General features: G+C 41.4%; 1 protein-coding gene across 5 annotated transcripts in view; it reads left to right on the forward strand.

Annotated features, from left to right (window-relative positions):
• The first annotated feature begins 10,614 nt into the window (after positions 1-10,614).
• The window catches only part of RGS12 (regulator of G protein signaling 12), an 85,780-nt gene continuing 76,219 nt past the window's right edge, over positions 10,615-20,175 (forward strand). For 4 of the 5 annotated variants that reach the window (XM_071447443.1, XM_071447439.1, XM_071447438.1 and 1 more), the window contains exons 1-2: positions 10,615-10,765; positions 16,440-18,390. In XM_071447443.1, the coding sequence (XP_071303544.1) occupies positions 16,534-18,390 (1,857 nt within the window). In that variant the 5' untranslated portion in view covers positions 10,615-10,765; positions 16,440-16,533. The remainder of the gene's footprint in view (positions 10,766-16,439; positions 18,391-20,175) is intronic. The other variant, XM_071447437.1, reaches the window with a different exon arrangement.

The raw sequence follows: 20,175 nt of genomic DNA on the forward strand, positions 1-20,175 counted from the left end.
GAGGGGATTTATTTTTTTGTTTGAGGTAGTCACAGCCTCTTCCACTGTATGGGATAGTTAGCTGCAGGTACAGATATTTGAATGTTTGTGATAGTGAGACAAATTATAACTTGAAAGACCTGCCTAGAATTAAAATTCTTGGTAGAATTCCTGGTTTTGCAAAACAGAGACAGACACTGCTCTTGTGTCTGTATGAGTAGGGAGCTGAGTATAATAAGTATTCAAGGGGAGCACATGAGGAGTTACCCAAGTTTATCATTTTAACTATGACATTAAAGGAACTCCCTCATTCTAAGAGCGATCAAAAAAGAAAATGTAGCATAGGATAATAAATTTCTTATTTTCAGGGCAGTAATGGGGTCAATTCAGTTTGATATCACTTTCACCAAGTGAAGTGCTTGTATTACACGTACACACACAGATGGTGCAAATGGAAAAAGTTAAATAGGGGAGGAAATACACTGCCTGGAGGCAGGTGACTTTGTAAGTGATGTGATAATAAAGGAAAAGGAACCTGAGGAGGCAGATGAGAAAATGAGACGTTGAGAAACATGCAAGCAATTGAGAAGCAGATTTTGATGAAAGATGGGAAAAAATATGTTGGACAAAAGGGCAATGTAAATGCTCAAAAAACCCCAGTAATGACTGGGATGAGGGAACACAACACTTTAGAAAGTGAAAATGAAAGAAAAAACATAAAGCTGAAGGAAAAAACTTTGAGTATGAAAAGCTAATGCTAGTGAAATTCTGTATATTTTGAATAGAGAGCCCCTAGAGGTAACTTAAACAAGTTACAAACAGTGTAAAGCAAGGAGTGACAGTTTTTTTCCGCCAGAGAAAAATAAGGCTCTGAACAAACATTTGGAATCAAGGATATTTTTCACAGAGGAGAGAGGTTAAGTAATTTGTAGGAGGATCCTGTAATAATTAAGCAACATTTTCTCATGCTGGTATTAAAATTTGCTGGATAAAAATGTTGGTAAATTTTTTAAAATTTATTTTTACTTTTTGACTTCAAACTGGAGAAGCATTTTAAGACTTCAGTTTATTTCAGGCCCTGTCAAGTTGAACAGTTATCCACCAGACCAGGATATAAATTTATGGACGGGGAATGGCTTCTATCATATTCTCCATAAACTGCTCTGTCTTGCAAAGAAAAAAAAAAAGCCAGGACAAAAAGATGTATGCAGGATTGTATTTATTTTTTTTTTTTTTTTTCACAGACAGCCTGCCCAAATTGGTGTAGGCAAATAGCTTACCACTCTGTAAACTTACCCCAAGTTGACAGCCTGGTTCTGTGAACAGTCTCCTGTTCTAAAGTCAATGGGACTACCCAAATGAATAAATATATTGAAATCTTTATGTATATGTTTGCAAGATCAGTTCCTATGCTGATAATGTAATGTGAAAGACAAATTTAAAAAAGAAATTTAGGAACATTTGGTGGTGTTATGTCAGCAAGTAAATACTAACCATCTGGTCTCTAGATTGCTAATCTATTTCCCCTGATTTTATGGTAGCATGCTTCCTGTGTCTGCAAGCTTGAGACTACATCATTAAACTTTTGTGTTGATCTTTTTTAGTGTTTTAACAGAAACATTTGAAATACTTTGCCATTTTGGGTGCGAAATTTTCTTCCTATGCATGTTTTTTCTGGCTGGAAATTTTTCATTCTGTTACAGCTTATTTTAAGGTATTTATTGAACCACATTTCTAATAAGGATGAATAATTTCAGGTATGTTCTTTAAAAAGCAGACCAGTCATCCACAGTGAATGACATCCAGTTATGTAGGGATGACTAATTACTACTGGTAATTAGATCTCAGTTTGATCCTAGTATCACATAGTACCAGGTTGAAGGGACCCTGTCCAGCCTTTCTTGGCTTTCTTTGCTGCAGCAGCAGCACCCTGGTCACTCATACTGAGCTTGTTGTCTACCAGGACCCTCAGGTCCCTCACCACCGGGCTGGTACCCAACCAGACAGATCCCCACCTGTGCTGCACTCCTGGATTGGATTTTCCCAGGTGCAGATTCTTGTCCTTGTGGAACTTGTGCACCAAGGAAAATATAGGTTGGATGTTAGGAAGAAGTTTTTCACGACAAGAGTCATAAAGTTCTGGAATGATCTGCCTGAGGAGGCGGTGGAGTCACCATCCCTGGATGTGTCTGAAAAAGACTGGATGTGGCACTTGGTGCCATGGCTTAGTTGAGGTGTTAGGGCATGGGCTGGACTTGATGATCTTCAAGGTCTCTTCCAACCTAGTCATTCTGTGAATTCTGTGAACTTCATAAAGTTCTTGGCAGCCCATTCTTCCAGGCTATCCAGGTCTTCCTGCAGGGTGGCTCTCCCTCCCAAAGTGTCCACTTTCCCCCTCAGCTTGGTATTATCAGCCAACTTCATCAGGATACACTTGATTCCATCCAGATCACTTATGAAGATATTAAACAGACATGGTCCCAATATCGATCCCTGGGGGACCCCACTTGTCACAGGCTGCCAGTTTGGAGGTATTTCTTTACCACCATATTCTGGCTGTGTCTGGCTAGCCAGTTCCCCATCCACTGCATGGACCAGTCCAGTTCCTAATGCATCCAGTACCTTAGGAGGAGTCTCTGGGAAAACACATTGAAAGCCTTGGGGACAATGTCCATTGCTCACCCCACATCAGCTGAGCAGGGCATGGTGTTGTCAGAAGGTGATCAGGTTTGTCAAGCATGACTTGCCTTTGGTGAATCCCTGCTGGCTTTTCCCAATCATGTGCTTCATTTACATTGTGAGAGCCCCCAGGAGAATTTGTTCCCCAACTTTCCCAGGGAATGGTGTACAACTGACAGGCCTGTAATTTCCTGGATCCTCCTTTAAGCCCTTCTTGTAGGTGGGCTGCCATTAGCCTTCTTCCAGTCTTCTAGGACGTCCCCTGATATCCACAACTTCTCCAAGATTATGGAGAGCATCCTTGGAATGACATCAAACAGCTCTGCTAAAACCCTTGGATGTGTGACATTAGGACCCATCAATTTGTAGGTGTCAGGCTCCTGTGCTAGCTCACAGACAAGCTCTTCTTTCACTGACAGTGTCTGTTGCTGTTTCTATAAACCTGGATTTTTGATCCTGGGACCTGTGTCCTAAGGTGAAGAGAGAGGTGAAGAATGTGTTAAGAATCTCAGCCTTTTCAGCATTATAGGTGACCAGCTCACCTCTGCTGCTGAACAGTGGGCCAATATTTCCTTCTGTATATGTTCATGTATCCAAAGAACCCTTTCTTGTGTTTTCAACCTCTCTGGCCAATTTCAACTGAGCTGAGCTTTTGCTTTTCTAACTGCATCTGCTTACCCTGGCAACGCCCTTGTAGTTCTCCATGGGTTTTCCATCTCTGGTATGCTTCTCTTTTGGTTTTGAGCAGACCCAAAAGCTCACATTTAAGCCAAGGGAGTCTCTTATTCCACCTACTTTGCTTACCCTTAGAGAGCATGAACTGGTTTTGTGCTTCCGGGAGAGTGTTCTTGAAAAACTGACAGCACTCACAAGTTCCTTCATCTTCCATGGAAGCCTCCCAGGGAATCTGTCCAGCTGAGCTCAGAGTTGAATTGCTTTACTGCATGTTGTTATCTTAGGGGTAAGTTCTGGATTGCTATGCATTGCAAGAAAAAAAAATGAATTGGTGCATACCATTTAAAAGTATAAAATCTCCAACAGACTGAAATGTTGAGAAGCACTTATCACAGCTTGAGGAAGGCTTGTTTCACTGAGGGAAACTATAGGAATATCAATTTTCTACAAAGTGCAAAGTAAACATATTTAAAAAATTAATTAAAATTACTTTAAAAACTCTCCAGGACCCTCATTTTTCTCCCTAGAGGTTTAACTATAATTTATCTTTAATTCAATATAATCAGATCAAATGCAATCTCTTTTATGAATGCATAAAACCTTGTCCACATGAACTTATGTTAACTATAATGCCTATGCTTTCTTTAAACTTAAATGAAAAGGAAAGATTAGAAAATCTTATTAATGTAACTTAACTTACAACTTCACTAAATGAAATATACCAGTGTTAAATCTTTAACCAAACTAACTGTCCACATAGGGTTTAAATCTACAGCTCATCTATTCAATGATTTAAGCATATTTAGAGCTCGTTCACATTGGTTAACATTCAGTAAAAAATGAGACTGAATTTCACCACAGTTGAAATGGCATAATAAGATAATACCAGAAATGATGCACTTGTTTTGTGTCTCCTTGCTGCCAAGAAGTTCTTGTGATTTGGTTTGTGCATTCTCATGAGAACAATCCATGCCCTTATTTTAGCAAGCTGGTTAAAAAAGGCATACTGTACATTGGAGAACTTTATTCTTAAGCAGACTTTCCTTCTGTAAGATTGCCTGGATGTGTTCATTCATGCAATGAACACCATGCAATATCCCACAGGCACTGTGGTTTGCTTGCAGAAGGTACCAGCACCTTCAGCTGACAGCCCTGTGCTGAGACACCAGGAACCAGCTGCAGCTGTGCCTCTGAATCTCTTAGCTGGAGACACAGCAAATTCTTCTGATCTTGTCTTGCCCACTCCAAATGAAAAGGAAATCCTTTTGATGTGTAAGGTATGTGGTTTAAGTCCACTATTAAGAAAAATGTATCTTATGAAAAAATGCATAGGCTAATTTTCTATTTCAGATGAAATTAGGATGCTATGCTAGGCAATAACTTGGGGGATGCAGTTGTCAAGGAAAGAATGTGAAAATGCTAATGGAAGACCAGCCATAACCACCAGGACTTCACCAGGAAACGCCTGGGTCACCAGGCTCCTGCAAGTCACCACAGATGTTGTATACTTAAGAAGGTGAAAGAGGAAGTAGGCTGGCACAGGTTGAAATAAATAATCCATCAACATTCAACTCTTACCATGGAACTGAAATTTTAATAGGAGGCAAGACCTTAACCTAGTTCTGAGAGGAACTTAAGAAGCGATGGTGAAGGTACTCAGAATTCCACACATGCTGTCAAGGCCAAAATGACTCAACAAATGAGCTTTCATTTCAGAAGGTCATTTAGAATAACTGCAAGTCTATTCTTAGATGAAACCAAAGTTTTGGTGGAGCACAAAAAAATGATCCTCTTCTATGTAAGTATATCTTAGTGTATTTTATATGAGTTTTAATTGCTGAAGTTATACTAATAATCATGATGGTTTTTACCTGGAATGAGCAAGTATCTTCTAATTTCATTTAAAAGCCATTCAGAATCTAGTTATGAGGTGGGGGAAGATGAAGTCAGTCTGAGCTAAAGCAGATTTGAGTGCCAGGGCAGAATCCTGTCATTCTGTGTTAACAGGAATGGCTGCTGTTTGTGCCAAAACCACCTTTGTGTCACTGCAGTCATGCCATGCCTTGTCAGCTGAACTTCATGAGAAGGGATAACCACAAGCAGAGCTGTGTCTCTGGGAGGTATCATACAGACAGACTGAACTTGGTCCAAAAGGACTTTCTGTCCTCTCCAAAGTTTGGACATTAAAAGCTTAGATGAGGAAATAGGAAAATGCTTGGACTTGACTTTGCCACATACAGACTAGAGCAAGGTAAAATGATTCTTGGGTTAACTGCTGAGAGTAGAGGATCCCTCCTCCTCACTTTAATGCTACATAGTTTGCTCTATAGCCAGGGTCTTTTATCAGAGGAATTATGTTAAATAGGACTATGCAAAGCTGATTTCTCTATTACTCATGTCGCCTCTGCAGTGCCTCAGGTTCTTATTTTCCCTCAGTTTCTTTTCCTGCAGTCATATGTCAATATGGAGAACTCCCAGCATGTTTTTCCTGAGGTTTAGGGATATGAGGGGCATTTTTGGACTGGCATTTTTACCTCATCATTAGGATATGTGCTTAGTGATACCTCAGCCAGCAGAGTCCTGATGTGTCACCCTTGTAAAGTGCATGAACCTGCGAGTCACACTGGAAATGGCTCCAAAGAGGAAGAAAGAGGGAGACAGGAGGAGAACACTGCAGGATATCATGCATGATCCCAATTTAACTTGCTCTTTAGATGCAAGGATAGAGCTTGCTTGCTCAATGAGTATTGCAGAATAAGACAATAATGACTTTTTTTTGCATGGTACTTGGAGCCACAAGGAATAACTCCCTGAGATATCCCTTTCCTGTACAGAACCAAAAATACAGAGTAGTTCTTCAGAATATGTAAATCCAGCTGCTGGATCATACACATTTTTAAGCCCAATGGAACTGGAGACACTCAGCTTATGTGAGATCAATGGGACAAGAGACAGCTTCAATGGAGCCACAAAGCCAGGTTAATTAGTCAGGCAATTCTGAATTAGAAAATTAAAGCTTCAAGGCTTAAAGATCAAATAAACAAATAAAACCAACAGTCCCTTTAGAGAAAAAAAAAGGGAAAGAAATACACCAGAATTTTTTTTTATTTTGGTGTATGTGTTTTAACAATATTAGAAGGTGTCCAAGACACAATATGAAATAAAAAATTTACACTCAGGCTCAGCAAGGCACTTATCAGGAACTGAGGAATTTTGGGTATAAACTCTTTGCCCACAAGAAATACTGGTGTAGAAGTTTCTGTGCTTTCACTGATAACAAGTAAGGCCAAACTCAATTCTTGGGTTTCCAGTTCTTGACAGAAGTGTATTAAGTATGCTTGTGTCCTTGAAGCAGATATTTTAGCAGATGTTTTGGTTCTATATATTAGGGTTTTTCATCAGCATTGAAGATTTAACATGACATCACCTTTAACAACATGTAGCTATACTTAAGGAAAGAAAAATTGACATCAGTGAGCACTACTCTGTGCTTTCAGTTTTTGACTACAGCAAAATGTTTCATTTGAACTCTTTTAGTGAATTTGGGAAAATAAATACAGCACATTCCATTGTAGGGGAATTAATTTTCTTAGGATATTAAAAAGTTATATTTATATTGTGGTGCTTTCCAAAGGCACAGTCAGGACCATGGCTTGGCTGTGCCTGTTTTCACACACAAAAAATTGTTCCAGTTTACCATTTGAACCTTTAATTTTGCAAATGGCACCATTCACATATGTAAATGCACAAAAGAACTTTACCACACAAAATCTATTTAACTACATTTTTATGTTTAATTAAGTATGATAGTAGGTAAGGACACAATTACAAAGCCAAGTAGATGCACAAGGATCAATCCTTTTAACATTAACTAGAATTTGGGAGGACATATCCTCTATTGGCTAGTCAAGATTCAACAGGTTCAGTGTCTATCCCCCTTTATTTCTACTACTTCACAGCTCCTTGTAAGGGTTTTTGTAAATCAGCATGCATGGATGGGAAACACCATCATCCAAACCAAAATGCATTTATACAAAAATATTTCCTTCCATTTCCCACTGCCAGGAGTGTCTCATACCAGGTAGAAAACTATGTTCAAAATAAAGGGAAGGGTATTTCTAAATATTAGATAATATATAATTATTTCTATAAATTATATAAATAATTTCTAATTATTAGATAAACCAAGGTAGATCCTGATGGCTGTGTGTTCATACAGTCCTCAATGTACAAAACATGATCTTTGTTTTTGGAATTATAAATAAGCTCTTTAACAATGATTTTGCTCCCAGCTATGTGTTAATTGGCCAAGCTAACTACACTGTATATGACACACAGCCTTCCCTGCTGCTCAGAACAAAATCAAACTAGGAAAGTTGGAATCATATTTGTAAACTGAAAAACTGAACAAGCATTTGACACTGACAATCATGTACAATTTTAAACAGGCTGAAAGCATTAAATGATAAAAATGATATTTATGTGAGGATTTTTCTGTATGTCTAAAAACCATTTTGGAACAACCAACACTTCCATTCCTTTAACTAAGGTAATTAAACAATGGTAATTAAAACCACAGACTTTGTGTCAGATGCTGGACTATGTTTATTTTCTGATTTCTCATCTGGTCTTTGTGACAGCAATGCTCACAGTCCATTACAGGATGCATTGTGAACCTCTCCAGATGAAGCCTGACAAGCTGTGTGGTGACAGCCACCCCTGGTGTGATTGAGATGTCTGTATGCCCAACATTAAGCTACTTAGCCTCATAAGCTGAAGCTTTTCCAGCCCCAAAGCCACAAATCCTTATCACTTTGTTTCACACTCTTTCTTCCTTTATTGTCTCCAACAGTGGTGAAAACAGTAAGTTAGAGCTGAAATCCTGTGTGGATTTTTGAGGGGCCATTAATCACCTTGTTCCAGATTATAACCTGAAGTTTAATCACCATTTCCAAAAGCACTGAAGCAAAGCACTAAATTCATTTTGGATGAGTTGGATTTCTCTGACTGCAAGGAGGGTGTGTGTGCACACGTGTGGCATGTCAGCCCTCAGCTCTCACTTCTTCCTTCCTGAGTATGACTTAAATAGGAAATTCTGCTGTGGTACAAAATAGCCTTCTGTGAGGCCAGACTAATGACATGCTCCTGTACTATTACAAAGTGCAAGCAATTCTGTTGATTATCACAAATACAACAGGTTCAGTATATTTGGAAGGGGTAATCTGACACTGCCATGGAGTAATTAGTTCAGTTAGCAGATGCTGATGGCACTTTTTAGCATCCCTCCTCTTCAAAGCAAAATAAAACATGATTCCTGTGTATCAACTCCATAAAGATGCAGTAGGAGTCCTGCAGTTACCTCTGTGGGATACTTACAATTCCACTTGTCACTCTCCAAGAGATTTTCTTCAGTTACAGCTGTTTACAAGGTCAGGCTGAAATTGATAAATTTCCAGTTGATCAATTCCCATTCAATTTCCATTGATCAATTTTCCATTCTATAGGCAAGGAGGGTGTGCAAGCCAGTCCTAGATCTGTTGGGGTAACACAGCAACAGAGAGTGTGGCAAAAGATATAGAGTCTTAACAACCTTCTGTGAAAGCTGGAGGCTGTTAAGGGATGGCAACCCAAACCAACAGCTTGGATTTGTGGAACACAATTCTCTACCTGTGACATCTTCCCAGCCAAAAGGATAATGAATTATAGCTTCTTTGGGCAAACTTAAATCACTGGAGTATTTTTTAAAATTACTATACCTCATCTAAAAGAATCAACAGTGATTGATTAAAATTAACCACTCAACTTTCTTCCTTGAGTTTTGAATTTTTAGCGTCCCTAAGGACTTAGTAATTACTTTTATGAGACACAGTACATCTGAAGAAGTTTGGAAATCTGTTACACTGATCTGCCATGATATCATCTGTGAGGACAAGAAAACGACATAATGCTTATTTTATTTGGTTATTTTTTCTTTTCAGAAGCTTTTCCCATTAAACTGGAGAGAGATAACAAAACTGGGATCTAGGTCAATCTGAAATGTCTCAGATTGGTAGAAACCTCATTGAGATGGATTGACAAAGGAAAAAAACAGCAGAATGAGAAGGTGAAGGACAGAGTAGAGTATCAGGATCCTCTGTTTTTCCGAAGAGCTTTTTCCTTTGCCCTGTGTTTTTGTTTTGCCTGAAGACACTGGTATCCTGTAAGCATTTCAGCTCAGGATGGAATTACTAAGAAACAATTTCCTAGACTGGATAAGAATTAGACAAATGACTGAAGTTAAACCATTAAGCCACAGATATCCTGCTCTGGAGACTGGGGAAAAAACCCCAAAATCCCCAGAAAAAGGTAAGAATTCTCCTTCAACTTGTGCCTGGTAGGTTCAGTGTCAGGTTTCCTGTGGGTAGAGAAATAAAATTAAATACCCCACATACAAAGGATTGCTACAAGTACATGTTAACAATTAAAGATGACATTCTTCTGCTAGGATCACAAAATCCTTTCAGATTCTGTAGGAAACTCAAAGAGATTTGGTTAATTCTTCCCTTTCTCTGACTCTTACATTCCTTACGAATTTTTTAACCGGTGTTAACTTTTTTTCCCTCCCTCTTCCTATTTCTCCTATTTAAAATAAGGGCTACCAGCGTTGCCCTATTGAAGTGAAGAGCCGTCCCCGGTGTATTTTGAGCACTTGCTGCCTGTGCCCAGCTCCACCGGGCGGTGAAGCTCCCCCTTGGCACACACCTTTGTCCTTTAGGTGGTAATAACCCCTCAGTTATTAACACTTGGCACACCCCTTTGTCCTTTAGGCGTTAATAACCCCTCAGTGCCCCGCTCCGCCTCAGGCTCCCGGTGCAGGCAGTGCCCGCCGCTCCCTCATCCCGCGCTCCGTCTCGCTTTATTCCCGGCCTTCAAAGGCGCGGCACACCTGTCTGAGGCGGCTCCCAGCCCCACCTGCGCTCCGAGCCGTGGCCTATCCGTCCCTCCCAGGCTGCGCTCTGTGTCCCGGGCCCGCCGTGCTCACGGTGCGAGCCCGAGCCCGAGCCCGGCTCCCGCTCCCGGCCCCGTTCGAACGGCCGCCGCCAGCCTGCGCCTGCGCACTGCCCGCCCCGCCGGAGCCCAGGGCGAGGCGAGGCTGCTCGGAGAGACCAGCGAACTACGCGCCCCGTCATGCCCCGCGCGGCCTGCTCCCCACGGCCGGAGCGAGCGGGCCTCTCGCAAGGCACGCCGGGAGCTGTAGTCCTCCGGCGCGGGGTATTGTCTCTCCCCTTTCTCTGTCCGGGAACCCGACCGCCACCCCGCCGGGCGAGCGCGGTGACTGACAGCGCCGGGCAGCCAGTCGCCGCAGCGCCGTGCGGCCGAGCCCGGCGCCGTCTCCCCGGTGACCGGGACAGCCGCTGCCTCGGCGGAGTAGCCGGAGTCCCGGGGGACAGAGGTGAGTGGGTCCGAGCGGGGCAGCGCCCACCGCAGCCCGCCCGGCTCTCCCATCCCCCTCGCCGCCGAGCGCCCGGCCCGGGACCCCGCTGGGATGCGGCGGGAGGAGCGGGCACGGCAGATGGACGGCGGGAGGGGGGACGAGGGGGGAGGGGAGCGCGGCGGCGGGGCCGAGGGGAGGCAGGCGGCAGCCGGGAGCCTTGGCCGCCCCTGTGCGCGCCCCTCGGGCTGCGGCGCTGCCCGCGACCCCCAGAGCGCAGCGCGGAGGAGGCGGCGGGTCCGGCCGCGGGGGGGGCCGCGGGCGCTCCGTGCCCTCCCGTCTTTTACCGCTTGAATTTTCAAATCGTCCCTGCGGGCTCAGGTGCCGCTTCTCCCCTCCCCGCAGCTCCACCCCCCGGGAAGCGGCTGCCCCAGGAGCCGGGCAGTTAATGGGTAACCCCGCGGGGCGCTGCTCCGGATCCGGACCCACCGCTCCCCGGGTCCCCCCCGGTGCCCGCGGGACTGCCCCGCACCCGCCGAGGGCAGCGCCGGGAGCCTCCCCGGGAGCGGGGCAGCGGCGGCGGGGCCGTGCGAGCGGCTGTGCAGAGCTGCAGCGAGCCCGCCGTGCCCCTCTGCTGCCCCGCAGAGCGCGCCGAGCCCGTCCCGGCTGCCCCCGAGCCCGTCCCGGTGTCCAGAGCCCGTCCCGGCTGTCCCCGAGCCCGTCCCGGTGTCCCCGAGCCCGTCCCGGTGTCCAGAGCCCGTCCCGCCCGGGTGTCGCTGCTGCCGCCCCTAGTGCCGCCCCTCTGCGCGGCGTCCCAGCAGTTCTGGAACGAATTTGCAAGAAAGGCAGTGGGGAAAAATGCCTAACTACGAACAAAACCTTTCCACCTTCTTAAATACGGCAGATAAATAAGTTAGTCTGAGTTGTAGGCGCATGACTGTCAGTACAATAGCTTTAGGAAACTGTGTCCTTACTCACACGAGTCTTGTCAGACAAAACAGCAGATGTCCTGTTTGTGTTCCTTACACTTCGTGCACTGTCTGCAGTGGGAGAAGAGTTTTTATTAACAACTACTTTTTAGCCTGCTGTTACTAGCTGCAGTCAGTATTTTTTGAATGATCACACTAGGTACACCTAAAGGAAACATAATGGTCTGTCTTGCCAATTGTGAAATGCTGATGAGATTTTATTTTATTAAAACATTGTCCTGCCCAAGTTTTCAAACAACTGGTAGCTGTCTTCTACAGGTTGTGCTGTTACATTTCTTGTGTAACTTGTCTATAAACACGTACCACATTTGAATAGTTAGTGGAATTCAAATGTGACAGCTTCATTTGAGCTTTGTAGGGACTTGGCATCAGCTCTGCCTCAACAACTGGCACCCATGCTGAAGAGTCTTTTGCATTACTTCAAGACCTGTGTGAGAGATGAGGGAACAGTCTCTCTCCTCTGTGCACTTCCACTTTGCATACTTTATTCTCTTACAGTCCCACTATGAAAAACAAAATAAAGGCAGACAGAATGAAGCCAGACAGTGTCTCTGCACATTAACATGGATCCTGCAGTGCTGAGTACCAGCTCATTTCCAGAGGCTTTTTGGGAGGTGCTGCTGGTCAGTCATGTACTCCTGATCTCCAGGGGCTGCCCAGCTGCCCTCTGAAGCTGCTCAGTTACAGGGCTGCAGCAGGAGTGTGCCTCCTGTTTCTGGTCTCTTTGTTGCTATGAGATAACAAGAGTAGGAGCAGGAAACAAACCACCTCTCTCCCTTGAAAGTAAGCAAATACATGTTATTTTCTTTGGAGCAGAGGGTTTGAAAATGACATGAAAAGCTAGCATGGATATGTAACAGCATTCCGTACAGAAATGCAGTGTTTGTGGGATGCAGTACAGTTCAACTGTAACTGGTATTTTTGGTGTTTTATACCCCACAAATAATTGATTCAAATGGTAGACCAGAATGTACGCTGGCAAAAAATCTTGAATGTTTTGTTTTATTTTGCAGTTCTGTGTCAAAGCTGATGTGTATGTACAAATTATGTTATTTCACATACTTTAACAGCTCTTAATGTGTACATATTAGTGTTTTTGCCAGAAATGTTCTGTGAGATACTTTGTAGTTATAAAGCTACAAAGTTTTATATCAGTGCAAGTGAATTGGTGTTTTTGTTTCACTGGATATGCTATATGTTTTATAATTTATTACAGGAAAAGAATATTCAGACATGTTTACTTTGGAATTGTGGAAGTTTGTGCCACTTTTGTGCCATATCTCTTCAGCTCCAGGTTTCAAGTCTGCAAAGAAATTAGGAGAAAAGTTAGCAATTAGATAACTTGATAATTTAGTTTTGAACAGGTCTGTTAACAGTTTGACAATCAACTAATCTCTGCTTAGGGAAAACATTATTTTCATAATTTTTCTATTTGCCTGTCATGCCATTATTGCAGTAAAACATACTTGGAATGCTGAGGGTTCTTGCAGAAGAGATATATTTGTCCTTTGTCTTGAAGTTTCCTAGATAAATTTAATGCAATGTTATTTGTCCTGGGTGTAATTAGCATAAAAATTGCGCAGTAATATTCAGGTACTGAGGGAGGGAAGAGGTGATCAAATGAAGTAATACAGTTTTTCTTTGGTTGGTATTTATTTGTTTTGGGTTTTTAGTGTATAGACACATTAATAACAAAAACCCTTTAATGTTGAATTAGTTCCTAACTTTTCACCTACAAAATATATTAATAGCTGAAAGTCTTCATACATCTGGAACATCAGTATTAGAGGAAAGTAACATGTTAGCAGTCTGCTGTTTTGTTTTTAGAATTGTCAGGTTTTTGAATGACATTTCATTATCAGTGGTTATCATATACAATAAATTCTTGATGTGTAAGGGTCATAGGTTAGGAAGGAAAATGGGTAAGTTGACTTGTGAACAGAGTTAAAAGGAAAACCTCTCTTAGCAAATGCAGAGTTGTGATGTAAGACAACATTGGGGTTTGCCTCTTCCCAAGAGCAGCCTAACTGCATTTTCATTGTGTGGTTTTTATAGTGGCATTTAGGATTTTTTTTATAGATTAGAGAGATAGCTGTAAAAAACCTGTTTTTCTTCAACATTACAATATTCAACATTACAATATTAAGTTTTTTCATAACAACTGCTTTTTATTATGCTTTTAAAAGGAGATTATTTATAATCTCATACTCTCTTAATTGTTTCCTTTGCTCTTGGAAGCTCGTAGCACAGATTTAGGTGCCAGATACTATTGGACTTTATGGTAGCCAGGTTAACAGCACAGATTCAGAGGGTACCCAGGGGTCACATTAGGCTATTCTCCAGACAGCTGAAAACAGAAATATTCATTATAAGGCAAAATAGAACCTGTGTGTATTCATGCTCCTAGATAGAAGGTTTTTATTTACTGTTGGACATTTGTTATTTCTATATTTTTTTGAGAACCATATCTTAAAATATTTAATGATTATTTTCAAAAAGTACTAGACCTAATTAGAGATAGCTGAATGCACAGTGACCTCTTGATTCCCAAGTTTATCTCCATCAGGAAAGGGTCAAACAACATTTAAGATATGAGACAGGATGCCAATTGATGGGGCTTTCTTGCAGCAATGTAGGAGTTAAGTTTGGTAAAATGTTTGCAAAGCACTTCTTATGTTATGATTTCCATTTAAAGGTTAAGTGTGAAGTTTCATTACTTCTTCAAGCCAAGGTGTTTTTTTTTTTGTCTCAAATTATAGGAAAAGTATCATTAATTAAACTGGCTAATTGCTATATTAAAACAATTTGCAAAAATCATTCTACACTGAATAGTCACAGCTGCACCATGGAGACATAAAAACCTGATGTCCCTTTGTTAAAAAAATCCCCAAAAAATAAAACACCAAAAAGTAAGGCCAACTGGATCTCTTCTGGTATCTTGAAATCTGTCCTATATTGGGTTTGGAAGGGTTTTGTGGGAATTACATCCTTCAGTTGAGTATCTAGCAGAATATTTGAGAAACAGCAGTGGTTTCTTAAATTTGGTAATCAAGGAGCTCGTATGTAGATAAGTAATTACGACTATAATTCTAAATTGTATTTTAGTTTTGGTTTGGTTTTTAATTGGTAAAACTTCTGAAGTAATTGCCCTGTTTGTTCTAAGCCAGGCAGAAATACTGTGGAAGTAGTGTGCTGTGGATTTATTCACATTCTGAGTGTGGGTTTTTTATTGTTTCTGTAGCTGAGAGCAATGTCAGTAGGATTTCTTGGTCATTTTTGACCATGCAAGTAGTGAGTAGGACACCACTAAGTTAGCATTTTAGATATGATAAAGAAATGTGTTGTCTGTGAGTGTATGTATGTTTATATCTTTCTGTGAATGTATTTATCTAAAATGTTGCCTGCTTTTGCCCACATATACTAGATACTTGCTTTCAAGTAAGTTTTACAGTTTAAGTATGTTACAGTGTGACTGAGTTAAGATAAGCCTGTGGACCAACTCAGGGTAATTATTGTCAGATTAGTTCTCACTTGCCCAGATGGAATTTATTGCAATTTTATGTAGCTGTAGTCCCATGGGTTTTTCTGTCAGTCATCCTCCAGACCTTGGAAGTGAGGGTTCATAGAGTGCAACAAGGGGATAGTTTCAAAAGTTGAACAAGTTGTCAGTTCTTTTATTTGTATTAGTCATTTTCATGCATTTTAACCTGCTTAGTGGGGGGAACCTCTCTAAAACAATGGAATTTGCCCACGTTTATTTAGAACAAGACATCCAGACTTCAGTGCTGACATCAAAATGTAGTGAAATATTCTACTTCTTGCTGTTCATACAAAGCTGTTACATGTTAATTGCAAAGTCATGTCTAGATTAATACTGGCAGCATGTGTCTTTTTCACTCCTTTTTTTTTCTTTTTTTTTTGAATGTTTAAGCTAAACTAAAACACATGGATGTTGGAATGATGGTTTGAAAATGCATTTTTAGAGTGTTTGCTATCTGACAAATTGTTTTGAGTAGATTAATTGATGGGTGTAACAGTAAATCTGATCTTGGATCCCTTTGGTCTGATACATGACTAAATGCCCACTTGTCATTGCATATGTAAGGAAGTTGGTCACATACTTATTTTAAGCTGCCTTTACAGTCAGTGGAGAGATACGGGCAACTCTAGGGGTAATAAATCTCTTTTACATGATACATATGGTACCTGCTTCTGTACACTGTGGAAAGGGGGTGAGGTATAGCTGAGTAGGTGAGCATGAGCTCTCCTTTTTGTTTTGCTAGGATGTATGAGCTTAAATAAGGATTTTCTCTATGCTGTAAAATGCAGTGGTAGTATAATGGTGCAGTAAGCCAGAAGGAAATTGAATAATAAGCAATGGGGGGGAGTTGGGGAAGACATAACATGCTTAGTATAAAAAACACTGACTGTACATCAAGAGACTTGGATCCTGTTCTTTGCCATTCTGTCATGTTGTCATCTTGGACAGCCACTTTATTTACATTTGCAACTCCTTTCTTATCACTAAAATGAACACCGCGGTACTTGTTCTTTTCAAGCTGTTTTGAGTGTTTTGTTAATTCTCTGGCAATAGTTTTTGGTGAGTTCACTAGCAATTTTTTCTCAACAGTAAAAGGAATACTTGGTGCTAAAAAACCTGAAATATGATGAGAATTAAAATGTCCTTTCTTTCTTTCTTTCTTTAGATCTTCATCAGATGGAGTGATACTCTTGAAACATGACAAAAAACTGGACTAAATAAAAGTTTTCCTATTTTAGGAAAAAAAAAAAAAATCCAAAATGTACAGACCAGGAGAAACGGTCAAGCGTCGGCTCAACATGCACGCTCCTCCACGGATAAGAAGCGTGGAAGTTGCTCGAGGAAGAGCAGGTTATGGCTTTACCCTTTCTGGACAAGCCCCTTGTGTTCTTAGTTGTGTGATGAAAGGAAGCCCTGCAGATTATGTTGGACTTAAAGCAGGAGATCAGATATTTGCAGTTAATGAAATCAATGTGAAAAAAGCCTCGCATGAAGATGTAGTGAAACTTATAGGGAAATGTTCTGGAGTCCTGCACATGGTCATTGCTGAAGGGATGAGTCATATGGATTCATGTTCAAGCGATGAAGAAGTTGGTTTTTATGATGGGAAGGGGTGGCTGAAACCCAAACCTGACTCTAAAGCTCTGGGTATAAACAGAGCTGAGAAAGTTGTCGAAGAAATGCAGTCTGGTGGAATTTTCAACATGATCTTTGAGAATCCTGCTCTTTGTGCTGGTAACTCAGATCATTCTGCACCGAAACAAAGATCATTTCCAGTTTCTGCTGCTATGAAATTTGAAACTGGCAATGAAAGTGTAAGCAATCCAAACCTACTGTCAAAGGAAGAAATAGCCAAAGTTCTGAATGATGATTCAGTTTTTAGAGTTGGACTGGAGAGTGCAGAAGACTTTGGGTTAGATGCAAGCATTTTGAATGTTGCCATGATTGTAGGTTACTTAGGCTCCATTGAACTTCCTTCAACAACTGCAAATTTGGAAACAGAGAGTTTGCAGGCCATTCGTGGGTGCATGAGACGTCTGCGGGCAGAGCAGAAAATCCATTCCCTGGTGATGATGAAGATAATGCATGACTGTATTCAGCTCTGCAGTGACAAATCAGGTGTTGTGGCAGAATATCCTGCAGAGAAACTGGCATTCAGTGCTGTTTGCCCAGATGATAGAAGATTCTTTGGACTAGTTACAATGCAGACAAATGATGATGCAAGCTTGGCTCAGGAAGATGAAGGGGTCCTGAGGACATCTTGCCATGTTTTTATGGTGGATCCTGAATTATTTCATCATAAAATTCACCAGGGTATAGCAAGACGTTTTGGACTGGAATGCACAGCAGATCCAGATACAAATGGCTGTCTGGAGTTTCCAACATCATCTCTCCCTGTCCTGCAGTTTGTTTCTGTCCTGTACAGGGATATGGGGGAGCTGATTGAGGGAATGCGAGCGAGGGCTTTCCTCGATGGCGATGCAGATGCTCATCAGAATAATAGTACCAGCAGTAACAGTGACAGTGGGATTGGAAATTTCAACCAAGAAGAAAAGAATAATAGAGTTCTGGTGGTTGATTTAGGGACTAATCCAAGTAAACACATTCCTAGCAGCATTTGGGAGAATCCAGTAGGAAGGGGACAGAATCAGCCTGCTTCCCATTGGAATGGCTTCTGTCATGAGCAGGAGGGAAACATCCCTTTAGAAGTAATTCAGAATGATAAGTCCCAAAATGTAAGCAAACACTTGAGCCCTTCTGCTCGTATTGAAGTTCCGTTGGTTTCCTCCCGAAATTCAGTACCCCCATCCAAGAAAAACGCTGCAGGCCTGGGCAATCAGCGGTGGCTGCCTGTGCACGTTTTGCAGGAGTGGCAGCACGGCAATGCCAGCGACCAGGAGTCGTACACGGACTCCACAGATGGCTGGTCCAGTGTGAACTGTGGCACCCTTCCCCCCCCAATGAGTAAGATTCCAGCTGACAGATACAGAGTCGACGGCAGCTTTGGTCAGCCACAGCTAAAGTCTCACAAAAGTGAATGGTCCAAGAAGATGTTCTGCATTCAGAACAAATTTGGCCCTCCGCACAGTATCAGGAAATCTAAAGAAGATAAAAAGGTAAGAATATGCCGGTGTTGGTTCTTAACAGTATCAAAAACCCCCACACCCAAACCCATCTGCCTATGGTACTTTTACACAGTAATATTTGCATATTAAAATTGAAAGGTGTATTATATAATTTGCAAAATTTCAGGTGAAGAAAATAATACATTCTGCTCTCGTCTGCAGAGGCGTTTCATATTCCTCTTTAATTGAGTGCAGCTCTGGAATTGTACTTCTGCTGGAAGTGTTGTCTGTTAGGGCTTTCTCACTTTTCTTCTTGCCTCTTCATTGTTTCCAAATGTCTCAGTGGCACTGAAATGAAAAGGAGGCATGACATTTTAGCAACTTCAGTTTCTTCTGACCTTCAGCTGCAAAAGAATGGAGAGTCTGCATCTTTTGTCTGGTTCCTTTTTGTAGAAGGCTTGCTTGCAAATGTTGTTATTTTAGTGCCATCTATTTTTATAGAGATGTAGTCTAATCATTAGTCAAAAACCTGGATTATACACTTTTAAGTGAATAAAAGTATTGTTTTATTACAAACTTCACTCCAGCAAACCTCTCAATACAAGTAGCATTAAAAACCAACATAAAAAACTGGTAGTGGTAGGTCACAAATCTAACATTCTGCCAGCAAGCCTGTAATTCAAATTTTATTCCAACTTGCCGTTTCTTCTTGTTTTGTCTACTATTAGACAAAATGAGGAGACTTAAAAAACAAAACAAGGTGTGGGAAGAGTGTTCAGGATGATTACATACCCTTTGTGACACACATTTTGCTGTTGAGGGAGCTAATCTCAGGGGAGTCTGTTGTTGATAACTGGAATTCTGGTGAAGTGGAGGCCATTGTTCTGATTCTGAAAGGATCAGCAGCAGTTTTGTATCTGAAATGTTTGCTGACTCCAGGGAAAGACAGAATCTTATACTGCAAATTAGCCTTCAGGAAGCTTTGTCATTCCAGGCTTAGTGTTCACCTTAACAATACACCAGTGTATAACTATTATACCTACTAGTTTGTTTGTTTTTATTTTCAGCACAAAAAGCATAAAAAAGACTGTATGTGAAAGTTTTGTGTATTGCTTGTGTTATTGTTTCAGATGTCCGTTATGCTATCCAAATCTCTTCTAAAAAAAAAAAGTGGTTTTTTCTCACCTGATTAAAAATATAGAACTACGATCAAGTGGATGACAGTAGAGGTTCATTAGTTGTTTCATGCTGTTAGAAACAAAACCTTTCTGGGGATTAGGCTGCAGAACTTAAGAGCATTTTGGGTTTGGTATGGAAAGAGAAAATATTTTTTATTGCTTTTCCTGCACTGTAAAGCAAGCAGCTTTTGTGTACGTTTTATTGTATGCTTTTTCCGCTGAAAATAAAAAGAAATAAACTAGTATATATAATAGTTATACACTAGTGTATTGTTAAGGTAAACACTGCTACAGGCAGCAATGTTTTCCAGAGCCACAATAAAATTAAATTTCAAGTGTTCTTAAATTCAAGGGGATTCACACTTTCAATAGCCAAACAGAAACACTAAATTTGTAAACATTGCCCCCCCAAACCACTTAAGACTCAATTCTACCTCTGCCCTGAAGTCTTTACTGATGGACCAAGGAAAAGGCCTCTTTATGTGCAGCACCTGGTGCAGGTGCCTGGTGGATGTTGGTCCAAGTGCTGCATTGGATGCTGCTGAAATTCCTTCAGGGTCTCTGTATTAAGTTTGTGTCTGCAGTGCTGTCCATGAGAGCAATATGGATTAGATATTTTTCAGAAACACTATTTCATGGAAGTCAGTATTATACTAAT

The sequence above is a fragment of the Agelaius tricolor genome, unplaced genomic scaffold (assembly GCF_023055355.1).
Source record: "Agelaius tricolor isolate 1412-34295 unplaced genomic scaffold, bAgeTri1.0.p SCAF_24, whole genome shotgun sequence".
Lineage (NCBI taxonomy): Eukaryota > Metazoa > Chordata > Aves > Passeriformes > Icteridae > Agelaius > Agelaius tricolor.